The 21,115-nt window shown below is 35.7% G+C and overlaps 3 protein-coding genes across 4 annotated transcripts in view; 1 reads left to right on the plus strand and 2 right to left on the minus strand.

Moving 5' to 3' along the window:
• Nucleotides 1-2,253, plus strand: LOC123319152 (28S ribosomal protein S30, mitochondrial). The gene is made up of 4 exons (XM_044906010.1): nucleotides 1-516; nucleotides 631-769; nucleotides 825-1,122; nucleotides 1,267-2,253. The coding sequence occupies exons 1-4, from the start codon at nucleotides 92-94 to the stop codon at nucleotides 2,031-2,033; spliced, it is 1,629 nt and encodes a 542-aa protein (XP_044761945.1). The 5' UTR covers nucleotides 1-91; the 3' UTR covers nucleotides 2,034-2,253.
• A 1,935-nt stretch (nucleotides 2,254-4,188) lies between these two features.
• Nucleotides 4,189-18,945, minus strand: LOC123318404 (bacitracin synthase 3-like). The gene is made up of 20 exons (XM_044905016.1): nucleotides 18,727-18,945; nucleotides 17,837-18,044; nucleotides 17,603-17,776; nucleotides 17,308-17,461; nucleotides 17,063-17,249; nucleotides 16,596-16,741; nucleotides 16,289-16,415; nucleotides 16,001-16,225; nucleotides 15,350-15,515; nucleotides 15,088-15,221; nucleotides 7,362-7,508; nucleotides 7,098-7,305; nucleotides 6,830-7,003; nucleotides 6,523-6,673; nucleotides 5,652-5,835; nucleotides 5,389-5,534; nucleotides 5,207-5,333; nucleotides 4,657-4,881; nucleotides 4,433-4,598; nucleotides 4,189-4,331 (listed from the first exon to the last, which is right to left on the minus strand). The coding sequence occupies exons 1-20, from the start codon at nucleotides 18,832-18,834 to the stop codon at nucleotides 4,198-4,200; spliced, it is 3,291 nt and encodes a 1,096-aa protein (XP_044760951.1). The 5' UTR covers nucleotides 18,835-18,945; the 3' UTR covers nucleotides 4,189-4,197.
• Nucleotides 18,946-19,385: 440 nt separating this feature from the next.
• Nucleotides 19,386-21,115, minus strand: part of LOC123318568 (xylulose kinase-like) — a 29,262-nt gene continuing 27,532 nt past the window's right edge. For both annotated transcript variants that reach the window (XM_044905239.1, XM_044905238.1), the window contains exons 6-10: nucleotides 20,746-20,890; nucleotides 20,448-20,563; nucleotides 20,221-20,394; nucleotides 19,780-19,877; nucleotides 19,386-19,716 (exon numbers count right to left, since the gene is read on the minus strand). In XM_044905239.1, the coding sequence (XP_044761174.1) occupies nucleotides 19,522-19,716; nucleotides 19,780-19,877; nucleotides 20,221-20,394; nucleotides 20,448-20,563; nucleotides 20,746-20,890 (728 nt within the window). In that variant the 3' untranslated portion in view covers nucleotides 19,386-19,521. The remainder of the gene's footprint in view (nucleotides 19,717-19,779; nucleotides 19,878-20,220; nucleotides 20,395-20,447; nucleotides 20,564-20,745; nucleotides 20,891-21,115) is intronic.

Here is a 21,115-nt window from a genome sequence, read left to right on the forward strand (position 1 = left end):
ATAAAGTGGATAATAAAAAGAATTGTGTAGTTATGTATTAATATTAGTTGAATATTGAATTGTAAAAAGTGTTATTCCACCCATATTCAAAATGGCATTCAGGTGGCAGAAAACTGCACGGTTAATGAAACCAAATAAATTTTTCTCAACCGCTGCAGTAGAATCAGAATATACAGCCACTCCTGAATACCCCCCAATCTTAGACCTTTCTAAGAAAGAAGTAATGAAAAGAACTAGACAAGACAGGGATGAAAAGTTGAAAGATGTGAAAACGGTGGAAGAAAAACAAATAAAGCTTAATATGCTGAAGTACTGGGGATTTAAAACATATATGATGTTAGAGGATCATATCCCTTACAATAATTTGACTTTAGCTCAACATGTAACAAGAACACATTTAAGCATAAACCAGGATCTTCCAAAGTATTACGAGAATATTGGAGTTAATAGTTCCATTTCTGAGGGTTTGAAGGAAGAATTATTTGAAGCACTTCTTCTGGAAGTTGATGGATATAGGTAAAAAAAATAGTTCTAGAAAAATTTCAGAAATGGGTGTCTAATGAAATAAAACTTAATATTTAAAGCTTATCAAACCATATAGAAAGATAGTCTAATACAGTTTGTTTCTAGAAAATCTTATGACTTGAGGAAACAAGATTTAGAAGCTAATGAAATTGATAATATAATTGGTTCTTGCATTGTTAGACAGTTGAATAGAGTAATCACAAATAATTTGTGTAGATCATATGTTCATCTAAAAGATGTTCAGGTATAGAAACTGTTATAAGGAAGAAAATGAAAGTTCTTAGTTTTCATGTTTGTAGATTGATTTAGATCCTAGAATTGAGTCATCTTGGTCTTGTGGTGGCATGGATAATCCAAGATTGAGAAGCAAACCGGAAACAGAGGATGAAACACCTGAGTCGCGTATAAAATATGCTAAGAATAGATTGATGACATACATAGGAAATCCTTACCTCACCATGAGATCCAAGCAACCTCTGCCTTTCATCATTTCTGAAGAAGAAGGTACAAATCCAGCTTTGGAGGTGCCATTTTGGAATTATGATCCTCGTGTAGTTCTCATAGCCATCGATTATAGAAGAGTTGCCAACATACCAGGTATGGATAAAATAAATTTCATAATCATTAGTTAATTGTAGGAAAATCAGTCAATCATTGAAACTTATTCTAAATGCATCGTTCAAACAAATGAGAGGTGAACAATTATTTTTGTCCATAACCTGTTTCATTTGTTTTCAATAGGATTCTGGCCTGGTGATCAATACCGCTTTGGTACTGTTCAGTACTTAAAAAGAGGGCACCACTTGAATAGATCCTTTGGGGACCCAGAGGATGATGCAGAAGCCCTCCATCGTCAGGGGATTTTAGGTTCCTTTGGTTGGCTTAGTGCACAAGCTAACCTCTTAGGCTTCAATACATTCAATGACATAACCTATCCTATGGTTGCCCAAACCATAATCACAAACGGACAGTTGTTCTCATTTTACGCCTATCAAATGAATACCATGTTACTTCATTCCGAAAATATCGTAGAAAATCCAAAAAGAAATGTGTGCTGGGCAACACCAGAACTTAAACTTTATGAAAAGATAACAGATGGGAAATTAGAGGGTTTCAATGAGGATATTCTCGCGAAGCTAGTGAAATTTTACGCTAACACTCCTTGTCAACGTTTGGGGGTCAATTTAACGCCTTATCTGAGTCCAGACGAGAAGGTCGCTGCTGATTATGAGGATGAAGATAAAAGAAAATGGCTTGAACGGGAATATAAGTTCATAACGTCCAATAGGCCCAGGCATCAGTTGTTTGATGAAATATACTCATGGGAAAGGATTTACAAAGTCGAGCACAAGACTAGACCAATGGATAAGAGGAGTAGGCCGTTTGAATTGAGGCAAAATCCTGCTAAACGAAGATACGATGAAAGGAAGCCAGAATATATACCAAGGAAACTTAGACCAGATCTACCCAAAAATAAAGGAAGAGATGCAAAGGAATATTTTCCATGAAACTTTTTGAATAAAAATGTCGAAAACTTCTAGTTATATTTATTATTTTGAATCATAAGTACAAGCTGCAATAGAAGCAATAATTTATCAAAATTGGCAGAAAATGTTGTATTTAAAAGAGAATATCGAAATTTGTGGAGCCAGAAATGAGATTCTAGCGACGGTGAAGAAGTTTCAAAACGATTCCTTGAAGAAATTTCAATAAAAAACCTGTGTTCAAGTGTTTTTTTTATAAAATTAAGCATTTTTCCTCCGTAACAACTGTTATTTCGCGCTCCCATACCCAAAATACAAAACTGCTCTGATGATTCCGATTAATTTCACTCTAAGCGATTACCCGCTACCCGTAGGCTGATTGTCGGTGCGCAAGGCCCTGGAAAAGGAACGGAGAACTAACCCCTTCTTCTCAGAGTTCTCACGGCACCGGAAGAAGTTTGCCTCGCGGTGCGCAAGCCTCTGGAAAGATCAAAAAGAACGGAGATCTTGCGTTTTGCTTTCTTCCGAGTCTTGGTTCTGGCTGACGGCAATTTCCGTTATAGGCGAGGGCAGAAAGAGTTAGAGAAATTCGGAGGTATCGAAAAAATGAACCTTTTCAATGTACTGGAACTTTTAGGTTACGTTCTAGAGCAGAACTGAAGTTTACACTCTGTCCCAGACGATGCCTTTCAGAAGCTCCAACCCAGCAACGCAAATAAACGTACGGTTCTCCACCTTCAAGATAGTGGATTTGAATTACTGTCGCGAATTGTGAGTAAATAACTGCGCCCGCATTTCTACGACCGCCTTTTCGGTAAAAATTCAAGACACGTGGCCAGTTATTAATCACCTACACCAAAATATACAATATGGCGGCAACCTAGCTCATTTAACAAGCTGAACCACCTTTATTACTGATAATATGGCAAACAAAATGGAGCACCATTTGGTTATATGACCTTGAATATCAGACAACCTGGAATTTGGCACTTAGTATATTGTGAAACAAGATTTCATTGCGTATAATATGTATAATGATAAAACACAATAAGATTAACAAAACGAATATAAAACTATATCACAAAATCAATGCTGATCAGATTTTCTGATACATAAACTAAATTCCAAATGAATCTCATCACATAAATGTGAAACCATATTTCTGAAAAGTTCTAACCTGACTGAGAAGAGTAGTTCAAGGTACAAATAGATATTAAACATGACGAAAAGTCAGTTCCTGATTTGCATATCTAGTACTTACTTAAAATAACATGAGAATTTACATGCACTCTTAATGAGTATAATCATCATTAAAATGATGTCTGATTGCATCTTTTCATACTGTAAAACTGCATATATACTGGTAGCTGCACAAGATATTTTTTGAGAGGGTGTTACACATGAACGTCTCTGAATGGCACTCTTCTGCAGCAGCGATAAATTGATGAGTGTATGATGTAATAAATTTGACTATTTGGCACAATTGAAAAAGTAAAATATTGAAAAGTATTTGCTACTTATGTTGTATCATCATTTATGGTTTCTTCTGGACTAAGAATAATATATTTTCAATGCAATACAATACTCGCCGCGGTGAACTACAGTTGTTTCCATTCCCTCTAGTGATAAATTCACTAGTAGCACTATGCGTTTGAACTAAATTATATAATAATTATATAAAACAAAATTCACCTACACGCCACGACACTCGTACAACGACTTTCCTGAAACCCTAACCTATAAATTACAAACTTTTGAGTCGTATTCATACAAATTTCATTAGTTTTTCTTGGAGATCTGGAATAATTAGTTATACTTTACTACAATCTGAGACCTTATTCACATCTGTTCTTATACTATCGACGTCCAACAAAAAAGAGTGAAAATGAAGCATTCGCATTGCGAATGAGGTCAGAAGCCCGTTTGTAACAGCCGAGAATTCTCTACCAAATTTTGGTAAGAAAACGGCAGAGATTATTCTGTATGCAGCTGAACAGAGAATTCTACCGAAAGTGCGTTTGTCACGGTAAAGAATTCACGGCGCATGAAATCTCGAGTAAATTTTCTAGAGAATTCTCGACTATTGCAAACGGGCTTTACTGAGTTGATCAATATGTCCGGAATCTACTTGAGATCATCCATTACAACCAACGAAAAGACACCTATACCTTTTTAAACTAAACTTTTCTCACAGCTTAGACTTCTTATAAGCTATAGCTTGCTGTTTCAACACTCTCCGCAGAATTTTACCGCTCGGATTCCTTGGAATTTCTTTGACGAACCTTACGCCACCACGCAACTTCTTCTGTGGAGAAACCTTACCTGAAAATATATATGTAGAGACAAACGGCGGAGTTTTTCAACTTTTTCTTCACGATTTACGGAAAAACCTTTTATTTCATAATCATACTCGAAGTACTCACTAGCGACAAATTCCTTCAATTCCTCTGCGGACACACTCTCATTTTCCTTCGTAACTACGAATGCAAATGGCAACTCCCCAGCATTCTCGTCAGGCAGACCTATCACTGCCGCATCGGACACCGCCGGATGAGTCAGTAGCAGAGCTTCTAGCTCCGCTGGAGGCACCTTGAAAATTATCATTCAAAGTATTTCGCGTTTTCAATAAGAGAAATGCGACCCTTACTTGGTAGGCTTTATATTTGATAAGTTCCTTTATACGATCAACGATAAAGAAATATTTTTCCTCGTCATAGTAGGCTACATCTCCCGTATGCAGCCATTTGTCTTTATCAATACAATTATTAGTTGCTTCTTCGTCGCCTATGTAACCTTTCATTATGAGAGGACCTTTTAAACAGAGCTCTCCCTCTTGATGGGGTCCTAAGGCGTTGCCTTGTTCGTCTATAACCTTAAAATCAATATTTCCTCAAAATCGACTTCAGGGTTAGGTTATTATTGGTTTTTGTGAAATATTGGTACAATGGTTTTTCAATTATCCTCTTTTTGTACAGGCTCTTGATGTTGCATTGTTGCTTCAATACCCAGGGTCGGCAAAATGTCGTTTGCCGTACTTGGAAGGGGGTTGTACTTCAGTTTAGGATTCGGTAGTAGATCTACTTTCAGGGCCTTATAATTTAGGGTACGTATGTATCCTGTAGGTGTCTCTTTTTCTTTAGTATCCTTGTTACTCACTATGTGGTTTCAAAAAGTGGGACTTTAGCGCAAAAACTTACCTTTGCCATCATTCCCGGTACAACAACGCCTACAGAACCTGATTTTGATTTATCGAATGGGTTCGTCATAACACCCAAAGTGGTCTCGGTCATTCCATAACCTTGTCCCACGTGTCGCACTTTGAATCTAGAAAAAGTTATCGATTGTGTTCGAAACTGCGGCGAGATTTGAGAGAACTCACTTTTTTTTCAATTCCATCTCAGTTTCTTTCGACAGAGGTGCGGCGCCAGCTAGGATTTCTTTCAAAAACGAAAGGTCGTATTTTTGCGCTAGAGGATGTTTGACTAAGAATAAGAGAATAGGAGGGGGCACCAAAAGACGGCTTATCTGAAAAGGTAACGCACTGTCTGAAGTTGCATAAAATGGAAGGACTGATGATACAGTGTCTAGCGTTTTACAATGATACCATGCGGGCGAAGCTAGTTTTGAGATAAAATAGTTTACCTTGTACTTAACAATAGCATCAAGAAATATTTTCGGTTTAAATTTGTTGAATACTATCATTGTTGAACCTCTCAAAATATTGAGATACATGGTCATGAAACCGAAAGAATGGAAGAAAGGTATAATGCCGACAACATTACTTTGACCATCCACGTGATCGTCCAGCATTCTACTGAATATCGCCCTAAAAGAGAATGTATAAGACAAAAACATAAAACACTATGCATACTATTAAGAAAGTACAGATAACAGAAAACTTTGATGCGGCTCTAACGAATCAACACAATACAATTACCCTAATAAGGCCTAACCGAAATTTTTTCATTTATAACTCAAATTACCACTACAAGGTGCCCGTTTTAAAAATTCTAGAAGGGGTCAGTGGTACCTGCCTACCACTGACAACAGGTGGCGCACTCGCCTGTATAAGCCTCGATAGACCCTCTCCGATTGGTCGTCCCAACGAACGGAGACTTGGGTAGTTGTAGTGTGTATGAGCAAAGAGCAAGAGTATTCACTCTTTCAATTTAGTCTGCGTAAATTGTAGAAAGACCTTAAGAAAATTTCAAACCTACTCAACGCTCATTGCTTCCTAGATTTGAGTGAACCAATCAGATCGCAGATATAACGAATTTAACAGGATGGAATCGACTCTGTTCGTCTTTTTTCATGTTCAATCGGTTGATAGGTTATGTTCAGAAAAATTTTAATTCGACAAGAGACAGATGATTGTCTAATAATCCCCGCCCACTGCTAGATGCACTCAAGGTCAAAGAAGCTTTCTCTATCAAAATAGTGGAGTGATAGGTACATCCTATTAATTTTTGTCCCTATATTCTTGAAGAGATTCTTATTATAAAACCATACTTACCTTGCAATTTCAAGAAAAGATGTCATATTGTAGTGCGTACACATAACACCTTTGGGCATTCCAGTTGTTCCAGAAGAACACAATATTGTAGCTACAGTGTCTTCAGGGCTATAGCCTTCTACTTCGAAGTTTATCTCATCTTCTTCAGCACCTTGAAGGCAAGAACACCACTTGGTTTCGTTCAGTCTCAAATGTTTTGAGTGATTACTTGTTTACAGTGAATCAGTATCATCACAGAAAATATTGAAAGCTACCTATTTCAACATCTTGCCCATCGCCAAATGTAATAATAACACAACCAACCTACCTTTAACTATTCTGTCAAAACCCAAATATGAACTATCAATTTGATCACTACCAAACAGAACAAGTTGTTCTATATATGGATGATCTTTTCTTATCTCAATTAGCTTTGAAATTGTAAGTTCTGAGGAAAATATCATTTTAGGTTTTGATAAATTCAGCACATGCTTCAATTCACCTGAAAAACATGTAAATAACTGGTTGAAAATTGTTCATAATTATACAACAACTTTGTGAAGCATAGCTGCACAAATGAAATGCAAGAATCTCACCGGGTGTGTATTCAGGATTCAGAGGAGCGAAGGAAGCCCCAACGAGAAAAGCTGCAACTGGTATTACAACAAATTCCAATCTATTTTCACTCATAACCGACACAGAATCACCTAAACCTATCCCATGAGTTCTGAAATAATTAGCAACTCTTATGGCTCTTCTCAGTAGAAGAGCACCTTTTAGCTCTTCGCCAGAAACAGCGTCTATCTAAAACATATTGATCGATATGTATGCTTCTGTAAAATGAGCTACTAAAAGCCTACCTGTAAAACGTTCTCTTCATAACTCTGGAGTAGTATATACGTTAATTCTCCTAAATTTGATTCTATACTTCTTTCGATTTCTTCTCCTCTAATTATATTTTTCTCCATTATGGTGCTGAGGTATAAGTAAGTACAAATAATTCTCTTTCATTCAACGCATCTAGTTCAAATGAGAATCTGAAAATTTTAGGCTTCTTTTGATTAATTGAGATAAATTTCCTGAACTTTGGCTCAATTTTGAGAGGTTGACAACAAAACTAACCTGAAATTGAACTTGACAGGTAAACATATGATTTTCAACACAGAGACGCGAACCAGTTTTCCCAGAATATTTTCGGCCTCGGGCAGCTTTGGATTATATAATTAACAATTTTTACATTTGATTGAATGGTTAGGAATCAAAGTCCCCAGAATCACCTCAGAGTCACCTTGAAGAGACTGTGAGACTGACAAATTATGTAAAAAGTTTTGTATTGTAGAAATACCTAATGTGGAAGACTGAAGTTATTGAATTGAGAGGCTGTAAACTATTTCTGGCACCAAAATGATATGATTGTCATTACTCATTCAATCTCATACACTCCATGTAAATGTAAAAAGTTTAATACCTCTGTATATGAACATTTTAAGCAATAAACCGATAGGTACCATAATGATACCTTTACTTACTCTGTGATTTAACAACAAAAGGTACAAAATTCAGTTTGATGTGAAACCCACATAATCATAATCAAAGACATTAAACGAGGAAGTTTTACCTAATCCTAATACTTACTTGGGTCATTTTGTTTTTCTAATCAACTCAAGTATAATTACTGAACATGGCAAACTGAAATTATTTGCATGTACTTTTCCATATAATATATGTTGAAAAAATCGATTTATGGTCTCACATAATAGTAATATGGAAATGAGTGTGAAATAATATTGAGAAAAAAAGTATACCTACTTATGTTCCAACTGTTAAGACTTCTTTTCCACAAAATTTCCATATGGGAAACAAATTACGACATTGGATGTGACGCAAACTAGAAAACAATCGTTACGAATAACCGGAATAACGGATGCCGGTCAAAAGGCAGTGGATGAAACCTTGAAAATTCAGGAACAATGCTTATTCTTCTAACAGAATAATTTTCATTAATGTAGAGAAATTGTATAATAATTCCCACTTGTTAGTCAAGAGAAAAAAGTTTCTTCTATGGTCTATTAAGAAGGGTAGATAGATACATGGGATCTGTCAGGGTGTCCTATTACTGTTATACATAAAATGCAGAGAAGATGTTTTGTAGATTCTAGAAAACCAAAAAGTTGATGATTCAATAGGGAATTGCACTCCAGAGAGCTGTTCGAAGTCAACTCGAAAATGAAAAGTGGAAAAAAAATAAATTATTTTCTCCTAAACATGGCCAGATATTTGAAATTTTGGTATGAAAATATAGGTTTTCGAACACGCTGAATCTATTGCGAGCAATTTCGAGAGCCTGTCCCCCTTCGTTTAGATTTTCATCTTGGAAATGGCATTTTTCAAAAATTAGCGAATTTCAATCTGCGATATCTCCTGTTATATTCGTCTGATCGAATTAAGATTTCCGGTTATATAATCAGCGTTACCTAGGCTTCCACCCTAGCACAAAAACTCGATTTCGAAAATCTCGATTTTTTGGGTCAAAAATGAGCAAGGGGTTAGACCCCCCTAAAATGACCTATTTGCTACTCTGTCTGAAAATTAGGATGTTCCATTACTATCCTAGGATATGGAGTGCAAAGAATTTGTTTTGAAGATTCTAGAAAACCAAACAGTTGATGATTCAATAGAGAATTGCACTCCAGAGAGCTCTTCGAAGTCAACTCGAAAATGAAAAGTGGAAAAACAAAAAAAGTTATTTTCTCCTAAACAGGGCCAGATATATGAAATTTTGGTATGCAAATATAGGTTTTCGAACACGCTGAATCTATTGCGAGTATTTTCGAAAGCCTATCTTCCTTCGTTTAGATTTTCATCTTGGAAATGGCATTTTTCAAAAATTTGCAAATTTCAATCTGCGATATTTCCTGTTATATTCGTCTGATCGAATTAAGATTTCCGGTTATATAATCACCGTTACCTAGGCTTCCACCCTAGCACAAAAACTCGATTTCGAAAATCTCGATTTTTTGGGTCAAAAATGAGCAAGGGGTTAGACCCCCCTAAAATGACCTATTTGCTACTCTGTCTGAAAATTAGGATGTTCCATTACTATCCTAGGATATGGAGTGCAAAGAATTTGTTTTGAAGATTCTAGAAAACCAAACAGTTGATGATTCAATAGAGAATTGCACTACAGAGAGCTCTTCGAAGTCAACTCGAAAATGAAAAGTGGAAAAACAAAAAAAGTTATTTTCTCCTAAACAGGGCCAGATATATGAAATTTTGGTATGCAAATATAGGTTTTCGAACACGCTGAATCTATTGCGAGTATTTTCGAAAGCCTATCTTCCTTCGTTTAGATTTTCATCTTGGAAATGGCATTTTTCAAAAATTTGCAAATTTCAATCTGCGATATTTCCTGTTATATTCGTCTGATCGAATTAAGATTTCCGGTTATATAATCACCGTTACCTAGGCTTCCACCCTAGCACAAAAACTCGATTTCGAAAATCTCGATTTTTTGGGTCAAAAATGAGCAAGGGGTTAGACCCCCCTAAAATGACATATTTGCTACTCTGTCTGAAAATTAGGATGTTCCATTACTATCCTAGGATATGGAGTGCATGGAATTTGTTTTGAAGATTCTAGAAAACCAAACAGTTGATGATTCAATAGAGAATTGCACTCCAGAGAGCTCTTCGAAGTCAACTCGAAAATGAAAAGTGGAAAAACAAAAAAAGTTATTTTCTCCTAAACAGGGCCAGATATATGAAATTTTGGTATGCAAATATAGGTTTTCGAACACGCTGAATCTATTGCGAGTATTTTCGAAAGCCTATCTTCCTTCGTTTAGATTTTCATCTGGGAAATGGCATTTTTCAAAAATTTGCAAATTTCAATCTGCGATATCTCCTGTTATATTCGTCTGATCGAATTAAGATTTCCGGTTATATAATCAGCGTTACCTAGGCTTCCACCCTAGAACAAAAACTCGATTTCGAAAATCTCGATTTTTTGGGTCAAAAATGAGCAAGGGGTTAGACCCCCCTAAAATGACATATTTGCTACTCTGTCTGAAAATTAGGATGTTCCATTACTATCCTAGGATATGGAGTGCATAGAATTTGTTTTGAAGATTCTAGAAAACCAAACAGTTGATGATTCCATAGAGAATTGCACTCCAGAGAGCTCTTCAAAGTCAACTCGAAAATGAAAAGTGGAAAAACAAAAAAAGTTATTTTCTCCTAAACAGGGCCAGATATATAAAATTTTGGTATGCAAATATAGGTTTTCGAACACGCTGAATCTATTGCGGGTATTCTCGAAAACCTATCTTCCTTCGTTTAGATTTTCATCTTGGAAATGGCATTTTTCAAAAATTTGCAAATTTCAATCTGCGATATCTCCTGTTAAATTCGTCTGATCGAATTAAGATTTCCGGTTATATAATCAGCGTTACCTAGGCTTCCACCCTAGCATAAAAACTCGATTTCGAAAATCTCGATTTTTTGGGTCAAAAATGAGCAAGGGGTTAGACCCCCCTAAAATGACCTATTTGCTACTCTGTCTGAAAATTAGGATGTTCCATTACTATCCTAGGATATGGAGTACATAGAATTTGTTTTGAAGATTCTAGAAAACCAAACAGTTGATGATTCAATAGAGAATTGCACCCCAGAGAGCTCTTCGAAGTCAACTCGAAAATGAAAAGTGGAAAAACAAAAAAAGTTATTTTCTCCTAAACAGGGCCAGATATTTAAAATTTTGGTATGCAAATATAGGTTTTCGAACACGCTGAATCTATTGCGAGTATTTTCGAAAGCCTATCTTCCTTCGTTTAGATTTTCATCTGGGAAATGGCATTTTTCAAAAATTTGCAAATTTCAATCTGCGATATCTCCTGTTATATTCGTCTGATCGAATTAAGATTTCCGGTTATATAATCAGCGGTACCTAGGCTTCCACCCTAGCACAAAAACTCGATTTCGAAAATCTCGATTTTTTGGGTCAAAAATGAGCAAGGGGTTAGACCCCCCTAAAATGACATATTTGCTACTCTGTCTGAAAATTAGGATGTTCCATTACTATCCTAGGATATGGAGTGCATAGAATTTGTTTTGAAGATTCTAGAAAACCAAACAGTTGATGATTCAATAGAGAATTGCACTCCAGAGAGCTCTTCGAAGTCAACTCGAAAATGAAAAGTGGAAAAACAAAAAAAGTTATTTTCTCCTAAACAGGGCCAGATATATGAAATTTTGGTATGCAAATATAGGTTTTCGAACACGCTGAATCTATTGCGAGTATTTTCGAAAGCCTATCTTCCTTCGTTTAGATTTTCATCTTGGAAATGGCATTTTTCAAAAATTTGCAAATTTCAATCTGCGATATCTCCTGTTATATTCGTCTGATCGAATTAAGATTTCCGGTTATATAATCACCGTTACCTAGGCTTCCACCCTAGCACAAAAACTCGATTTCGAAAATCTCGATTTTTTGGGTCAAAAATGAGCAAGGGAGACCCCCCTAAAATGACATATTTGCTACTCTGTCTGAAAATTAGGATGTTCCATTACTATCCTAAGATATGGAGTGCATAGAATTTGTTTCGAAGATTCTAGAAAACCAAACAGTTGATGATTCAATAGAGAATTGCACTCCAGAGAGCTCTTCGAAGTCAACTCGAAAATGAAAAGTGGAAAAACAAAAAAAGTTATTTTCTCCTAAACAGGGCCAGATATATAAAATTTCGGTATGCAAATATAGGTTTTCGAACACGCTGAATCTATTGCGAGTATTCTCGAAAACCTATCTTCCTTCGTTTAGATTTTCATCTTGGAAATGGCATTTTTCAAAAATTTGCAAATTTCAATCTGCGATATCTCCTGTTATATTCGTCTGATCGAATTAAGATTTCCGGTTATATAATCAGCGTTACCTAGGCTTCCACCCTAGCACAAAAACTCGATTTCGAAAATCTCGATTTTTTGGGTCAAAAATGAGCAAGGGGTTAGACCCCCCTAAAATGACATATTTGCTACTCTGTCTGAAAATTAGGATGTTCCATTACTATCCTAGGATATGGAGTGCATAGAATTTGTTTTGAAGATTCTAGAAAACCAATTAGTTGATGATTCAATAGAGAATTGCACTCCAGAGAGCTCTTCGAAGTCAACTCGAAAATGAAAAGTGGAAAAACAAAAAAAGTTATTTTCTCCTAAACAGGGCCAGATATTTAAAATTTTGGTATGCAAATATAGGTTTTCGAACACGCTGAATCTATTGCGAGTATTTTCGAAAGCCTATCTTCCTTCGTTTAGATTTTCATCTTGGAAATGGCATTTTTCAAAAATTTGCAAATTTCAATCTGCGATATCTCCTGTTATATTCGTCTGATCGAATTAAGATTTTCGGTTATATAATCAGCGGTACCTAGGCTTCCACCCTAGCACAAAAACTCGATTTCGAAAATCTCGATTTTTTGGGTCAAAAATTAGCAAGGGGTTAGAGCCCCCTAAAATGACCTATTTGCTACTCTGTCTTAAAATTAGGATGTTCCATTACTATCCTAGGATATGGAGTGCATAGAATTTGTTTTGAAGATTCTAGAAAACCAAACAGTTGATGATTCAATAGAGAATTGCACTCCAGAGAGCTCTTCAAAGTCAACTCGAAAATGAAAAGTGGAATAACAAAAAAAGATATTTTTTGCTAAACAGGACCAGATATTTGAAATTTTGGTATGCAAATATAGGTTTTCGAAGACGCTGAATCTATTGCGAGTATTCTCGAAAGCCTATCTTCCTTCGTTTAGATTTTCATCTTGGAAATGGCATTTCTCAAAAATTTGCAAATTTCAATCTGCGATATCTCCTGTTATATTCGTCTGATCGAATTAAGATTTTCGGTTATATAATCAGCGATACCTAGGCTTCCACCCTAGCACAAAAACTCGATTTCGAAAATCTCGATTTTTTGGGTCAAAAATGAGCAAGGGGTTAGACCCCCCTAAAATGACCTATTTGCTACTCTGTCTGAAAATTAGGATGTTCCATTACTATCCTAGGATATGGAGTGCATAGAGTTTGTTTTGAAGATTCTAAAAAACCAAACAGTTGATGATTCAATAGAGAATTGCACTCCAGAGAGCTCTTCGAAGTCAACTCGAAAATGAAAAGTGGAAAAACAAAAAAAGTTATTTTCTCCTGAACAGGGCCAGATATTTAAAATTTTGGTATGCAAATATAGGTTTTCGAACACGCTGAATCTATTGCGAGTATTTTCGAAAGCCTATCTTCCTTCGTTTAGATTTTCATCTGGGAAATGGCATTTTTCAAAAATTTGCAAATTTCAATCTGCGATATCTCCTGTTATATTCGTCTGATCGAATTAAGATTTCCGGTTATATAATCAGCGTTACCTAGGCTTCCACCCTAGCACAAAAACTCGATTTCGAAAATCTCGATTTTTTGGGTCAAAAATGAGCAAGGGGTTAGACCCCCCTAAAATGACATATTTGCTACTCTGTCTGAAAATTAGGATGTTCCATTACTATCCTAGGATATGGAGTGCATAGAATTTGTTTTGAAGATTCTAGAAAACCAAACAGTTGATGATTCAATAGAGAATTGCACTCCAGAGATCTCTTCGAAGTCAACTCGAAAATGAAAAGTGGAAAAACAAAAAAAGTTATTTTCTCCTAAACAGGGCCAGATATTTAAAATTTTGGTATGCAAATATAGGTTTTCGAACACGCTGAATCTATTGCGAGTATTTTCGAAAGCCTATCTTTCTTCGTTTAGATTTTCATCTGGGAAATGGCATTTTTCAAAAATTTGCAAATTTCAATCTGCGATATCTCCTGTTATATTCGTCTGATCGAATTAAGATTTCCGGTTATATAATCAGCGGTACCTAGGCTTCCACCCTAGCACAAAAACTCGATTTCGAAAATCTCGATTTTTTGGGTCAAAAATGAGCAAGGGGTTAGACCCCCCTAAAATGACATATTTGCTACTCTGTCTGAAAATTAGGATGTTCCATTACTATCCTAGGATATGGAGTGCATAGAATTTGTTTTGAAGATTCTAGAAAACCAAACAGTTGATGATTCAATAGAGAATTGCACTCCAGAGAGCTCTTCAAAGTCAACTCGAAAATGAAAAGTGGAATAACAAAAAAAGTTATTTTTTCCTAAACAGGGCCAGATATTTAAAATTTTGGTATGCAAATATAGGTTTTCGAACACGCTGAATCTATTGCGAGTATTTTCGAAAGCCTATCTTCCTTCGTTTAGATTTTCATCTTGGCAATGGCATTTTTCAAAAATTTGCAAATTTCAATCTGCGATATCTCCTGTTATATTTGTCTGATCGAATTTGGATTTCCGATTATATAATCAGCGTTGCCTAGGCTTCCATAACCTAGCACAAAAACTCGATTTCGAAAATCTCGATTTTTTTGGCTCGAAAATGAGAAAATGTTTAGACCCATGAAAACATGTTATAACGAAAAATATAATTTAATCAGGACATTAAATACTTCACAAATACATGTTCATTGACAAAACAAAATCCATAATATATATCACAATCACAATTTATGTATAAGTTTCAACTTTCTAATATTTTGTTTCAAAATTTTTCGTGACACTTTACCATTCGCATTTCTTGGGATTTCCCTTATGAATACAACACCTCCTCGCAGATATTTTTGTGGTGAAACATTGTCTGAAATAGAAATGTGATCAGTTTAAACTTAATTCAATAGCTTGGGCCTCGGACAATTATAGAATTTTCACACATTATAGACCAAATATATACCAATGCTTTCATCAGTTCGAACTATGTGTTCCTACCTGAAACGAATTTTTGAACATCCTCAGCCGATAAAATATGCCCAGGTCTTTTTACGACAAATGCTATTGGAATTTCACCAGCGTAATCATCTGGTAGGCCGGCAACTGCTGCATCTATGATAGATGGATGCGAAAGCAACAAGTTTTCTAGCTCTGTGGGTGACACCTAAAACGAAAAAAAAATGATGAATATGAATGAATGTTAATCAATGCTTTGATTGAACTGAATTTGAAAGCTGTCAGAGCTATCTATTCCTGGAAGAATTTCAAAACGAAATCATGACTCTATAAAAACACAACTCTCCCTCTGAATGCCTACTTTTGAGGACTGAAAATACCTACTTCATATCTGAATTGCCGAAATATTTTTGATTAACTTTATGCTGCATAACTCCTTCTTAACTGATCAATAGAATGATGATGGTGATTGCTTGTTTGGCATATGTTTTGAAGGTTGATTGTTTTTCTTTCAATTTTAATTCAAAACAGTAAAAGATTGTGGAAAAAAAGGAATTTATCAGATCTTCGCAACATTTCTAGACCGGTCATAAAACTTAAAAGATTAACACAAAATTTCAGTTTTCCCCTAGTTAGATTTTCATTGAAAATTATGGACAGAAATTGAGTATTTGAAAGATCATGGCAGCTTACCTGAAAACCCTTATATTTAATCAGTTCCTTCAACCTGTCAACAATAAAAAAATATTCATCTTCATCGTAATAAGCAACATCTCCGGTATGGAGCCATTTGTCTTCGTCTATACAGTTTCTTGTAGAAACCTCATCATCAGCGTATCCGTCCATTATCATAGGTCCTTTTAAACATAGTTCTCCCTTCTCGTATGGACCAAGAGATTGACCGTTTTCGTTTATAATCTGGAAAAGTGACTTTCACTTATCCACGGACTAAAATCTTTTGACTGCAGTGCATTTAGGTACCTTGGCCATCATACCGGGAAATACTTTTCCAACTGAACCAACTTTGGCATTTCCATGAGGACTCGAAATTACAGCCCATGTAGTTTCAGTCATTCCGTAACTTTGACCAGCATGTCTGATATTGAATCTGGAAAAAAATGGTGAGAAAATTGTGGAATTTGGCAATATTTTTCGATGAAATTGAATTTTCAATCGATTTTTATCATCAGGCAAGGTCTAGAGAGAATTCTCTTCACAAATATCATGTTCTTGAATCAATATTCAATATTTCCACGTGCACTGAAAGAGGACAGCAAGATATTTCCACCTTTTGCTCAGTTGTGACTCAATTTCCTTCCCTACAGGGGCTGCCCCAATATAAATTTCTTTAACGAAGGATAAATCATATTTCTCGACTATCTCATCTTTAAGCATTGCAACCAACAAAGGGGGTGGGACCATCAACGATCTGATCTGGAATAAAAAAATGACGATCATATGGAAACCAGCAACTGGAACATATATAAAGGTTGACAATTTAAAAAATTGCCAGGCCAATTATGGTTTCAGAGAAAATGCCGGAACACAGGTCAATTTTTATTCGGAGAGGGACATATTTTGAGCAGAATTGTGAGCCGAAATCTCCCTGTAGGGGTTATCACCCCTAAATTCTTAATAGGGAATAAGGGGTGAGATTTACCTCAATTGAAAGATCACTTGTTCCTCTACATCCTTGTCGTGTCATATCGGCACTGGCAAGTTTTCAAATTGTCATCCTGTAAATCAAAAACTCACTCTGTACTTCAGAATGGAATCCAAGAACAATTTCAAACTGAATTTTTTGAACACTACCATCGTCTTCCCCCTTAACAGATGCAAAAACATCGTCAGGAAGCCGAAGGAATGGAAAAATGGAGCAATGCCAATCATAGAATCGGTTTCATCTTCGTTTGGGTCGATTTTCATTACATTTATCACTTTGCTGTGAATATTGAGTATCACTAAGTTGAGGAATAATTTGCAGTTTTGTTAGGAACTACCTTAAAATTTCGATACAGGATGTGATATTGTAGTGCGTGATTTTAACGCCTTTGGGTGTGCCAGAAGTTCCAGAAGAGCATAAAATGGTTGCTATGGTCCTTTCCGGGTCGTAGGGGGTTATAGAGAAAATGTCTTGGTTTCCAAGTATAGTTCCTAGTAAGATAAGATAACTATGATTAAGTATATAGGGCGAAAATAATGTTGGGAAACCCTTAAATCAGAAAAAAGCGTTAAACAGTATTGGGTTTCTTCATTTTGAACATCTCATCGAATCTCATCCATTGGAAAGTTCACCTGTAAGGATATCTGTGTAACTTCCAAAAACGCCTACTTCCCTTTGCTTTTCGAAAGTAATAATCGACCTCACACAGGGATGATTTTCAACACAGCTTGTCAGCGATGGTATCGCCTTATTAGATGCGAATACAAGCTTCGGCTTAGAAAAACCCATCACGTGATTAAGCTCCCCTAAAATATAAATTGCCGGTTTTTCCTGTGAATGATGAGGAGGGTTAACGAACGTATTACCTGATGTATATTCAGGATTGAATGGAGCCAACGTGGCACCAACAAAAAAGACAGCAACTGTTACGACGCAAAATTCTAATCGGTTCTCACTTATTATGGCCACAGCATCGCCATGATGTACATCATTTTCCACTAGGAATTTGGCTATGCTCTTCGCTTGTTGGAGAATCGACGAAGCTCTAAGTTTTTCGCCAGTATCCGCATCTATCTACGGTCAGAAGTTTGAATTTGAAGGTTCAATGAAACTCCTTGGGTAGGTTCAATTTATAATAATAAATATTAGCTACACAAAAAGACAAGGTACGTTGCAAAATATTCACACAATGGAAATTATCAAAAGAAAAGTTATATACAAGGTGATTCCTTGGTGAATGGGCTGAAGCTAAGGGTAGATAGAGTACACTGAGGTGAGTCAGAATAACCTATCTCTCTTTGTTATCAAAATACAGAGTATTCTGTTGATTTTGTCAATTTCAGGGACTACCCATAACTTTTGAACCACCCTACATATTTTGATGATGTTTGGTACGTTTATTCTCTTCAACAACTAGTTCACACTGACCTAGGAATTGAATTTTCTGTCAGGTCCGGCCTATGTGTTTTTTCTGATTCAATCTTATTTATCAGTATTTCCTAGGCCGGACCTGAAAAAAATAATTCAGTTGATGTCAGTGCAAATAAGTTGCTGCGGAGAATAAACGTACCGAATATCAACAAAATATATAGGATGGTTCGAAAGTTATGGGTATTTGATGAAATGGGCAAAATTAATAAAACACTCTGTATCTTGATCATGAAGGGATATAGACCTTCAAATATAGATTATTCTGACTCACCTAAGGGTCCTCTACCCTTAGCTTCCGCCCATTCACCAAATACTCTTCACTTACTTGGATTATATTATCTGCGTAAAGCTGAAGTGCTTGATACGTCAATTCTCCAAGATTGACAAAAATTTTTCTTTCAATTTCTTCTCCTTTGATGATGTTCGCGTCCATATTAAGAGGTGTGAAATTAACAGTGCAATTAACACGTTTTTACCGGCACAGTTTCATTAAAATTGCAATTGTGAGCTTAAATGCATTTTAGTATTTGGAGAAATAATAACTCTATTTATGACCCCTAGGGGTTATCACTGAATAGCAGAGATATAAAACAGGGTACATATGGGATTACCCAAAGGAAAGGTGAATAACAAAATAGATAAGTTTTATTTGTATACAATCAGTCCAAATAGTTTTTCTGGGAATTCTATTTGTTATCAAGTATAGAATCCAGCTAAGAAATATGGATATGGATTGATTGATTGACAAGAGAATAGAGAAAATGTGAAAGCATTGATGTGAGCTAGCTTTTGAGCGCTGCTTCAGTTCATAACCACACAAATTACACACTAATTTTTGACAGACTACACTCATTTTCTAATTTCGGAAGGGCTGAACTTTCTTTGTCATGATTGATTCTAAATCTGTATAATTGAAAATGAAGAACCATCATTATGTATGGATATGATTAAAAAAAGGTAACTTCGTCATAGAAGCAAATAAAATAACGTTAACAGTTTTTAATCAAGTGGTACAAGACAAATAAACGAACTTAACAACACAAGAAGAACATCTGAATTTATTGTTAATAAATAATTAGTGTATTTCGAATCAGTTCTAAATTAATATCACGTTTTTGGATCACTCAAAATCCCTGGTCACGATATTTTTCAGATTTTGAACCATAGGTCCGTAAATTTCTTCGGAATCTCTATAAGGTTCACAAACTAGTTTTGGTGTGAGAGGCTCTGGAAGAGACACTGTTTCCTTCTTCTCTCTTGTGTATCCTAGTATTGCTTGATACGCGGCACCAATCATTGCTGAATTCAGGTTTTTCTGTAAAATTAAAAAAAATTTTTTTTTTTTGTTCAACAAGTGTTGAAATCAGATCAGACGTACTTGTGTGTAAACAGGGGAGCCAAATGTGTCAGAGAGTACTTGGAGAAGTGACTTGTTCGAAGATGCTCCACCAGTTGCCAGAATTTTTGTACCTTCTCCTGAAAAAGATGATGAAGATATTTGAAATATTACTGAATATTCTTATTTCAATGTCGCTAGTAATTACGTGTATTAGCGAAAATATTAGAACAAGTAGTCGATGTTTAGACTCCCAAAATAATCCGCCAAACCTTCCTCAGTATTGTGGAGTATTCCAAAAGGTACAGAGGCGTACTTAGGCCCCTTTGTAACAATACAAGGGTGAAATTGGTACCTGAATCAAACACTGCCTTGTTATGTAAACTGTAAATCATTGAAAGAAAGGCGACTCATTTAAAATTTGAATGGGTTTTGTTCCGAACAATATACACCCTTTCAAAGATGATATGTTTACGTACTAACCTATTTTAAAGCCAATTCTTTCTGAATATAATCTCCTCAACAGAAATTGCCCTTCCACAGCTGCTCTTATCTCAATTTCTCTACTGGAAAACTTGGATAACAGTTGACATTCTTTATTGTATCTCTTTTCACCTAAAGCTGGAGGCAGAATTTCTAGATCGTCGAAGTAGAGACCTTAAATTATTATCACTAAATGTAAGGACTACTTTTCTGCCTGAAACAACTACCTATGTATCCAAAATTTCCCCTTGGTGTGCTTTCCAACAATTCGTTGAATTTATCCCAGGATTTTTCTGCATATTTATTCCTTATCCTTTCTCTGGCTAGAGATCCATTTTTGAAACTGAAATTTCGAAAATATTTCAAAACAACTTTACAAAGTAAGTAATCACATAGAATAGAATCCAGACCAAAGATTAAACAGCGTTAATTTGGTGAAAATCATGTAATTAATAAACAATTAAAATAGTAAACGTAAATTTTCGAAACATATTGTCTAGACCGTAGCCCAGAAGTTAAACTCACCAAAGCATTGCCATGTAAGCATTAGAATCTAGGGGATTGCATAAAATATGCCCGTTCAGCACTGGTTTCGGTTCCGTCAGCCATAGAAATAATGTATCACTGGTTCCTAAGCTTACCCCTAGCCAATCATTCCTTATACCCATTCCTAAAATAAGACTAAGTGGACTTTCAAATGGTCAGTGTATTTCGTAGTCTGACTCAAGAGCATATTATTTTCACAAGGTTTCTTTAGTTATTGCTGCACTGAAGATAGTTCAATAATCCCGAAACCAATATTCAGTTACCATCATTAATGATTTTGATTATTCTATAGACTGAATTATGTTTTGCTTATTCGAAAAGACTGTTACCTTTTTGGCTCAGATAGATA

This window comes from Coccinella septempunctata, chromosome 8, assembly GCF_907165205.1.
Source record: "Coccinella septempunctata chromosome 8, icCocSept1.1, whole genome shotgun sequence".
NCBI classification, from domain to species: Eukaryota; Metazoa; Arthropoda; class Insecta; order Coleoptera; family Coccinellidae; genus Coccinella; species Coccinella septempunctata.

What these genes read in the sequence shown, in the direction of transcription:
- LOC123319152 (XM_044906010.1), top strand. Translation starts at nt 92, where the DNA reads ATGGCATTCAGGTGGCAGAAAACTGCACGGTTAATGAAACCAAATAAA. An exon ending in CTGGAAGTTGATGGATATAG is followed by an intron (nt 517 to 630) that starts GTAAAAAAAATA and finishes GTTTGTTTCTAG; the next exon opens with AAAATCTTATGACTTGAGGA. An exon ending in TTCATCTAAAAGATGTTCAG is followed by an intron (nt 770 to 824) that starts GTATAGAAACTG and finishes TCATGTTTGTAG; the next exon opens with ATTGATTTAGATCCTAGAAT.
- LOC123318404 (XM_044905016.1), bottom strand. Translation starts at nt 18,834, where the DNA reads ATGGACGCGAACATCATCAAAGGAGAAGAAATTGAAAGAAAAATTTTT. An exon ending in GAGTCACAACTGAGCAAAAG is followed by an intron (nt 16,416 to 16,595) that starts GTGGAAATATCT and finishes ATTTTTTTCCAG; the next exon opens with ATTCAATATCAGACATGCTG. An exon ending in TCAAATATAAAGCCTACCAA is followed by an intron (nt 4,599 to 4,656) that starts GTAAGGGTCGCA and finishes ATAATTTTCAAG; the next exon opens with GTGCCTCCAGCGGAGCTAGA.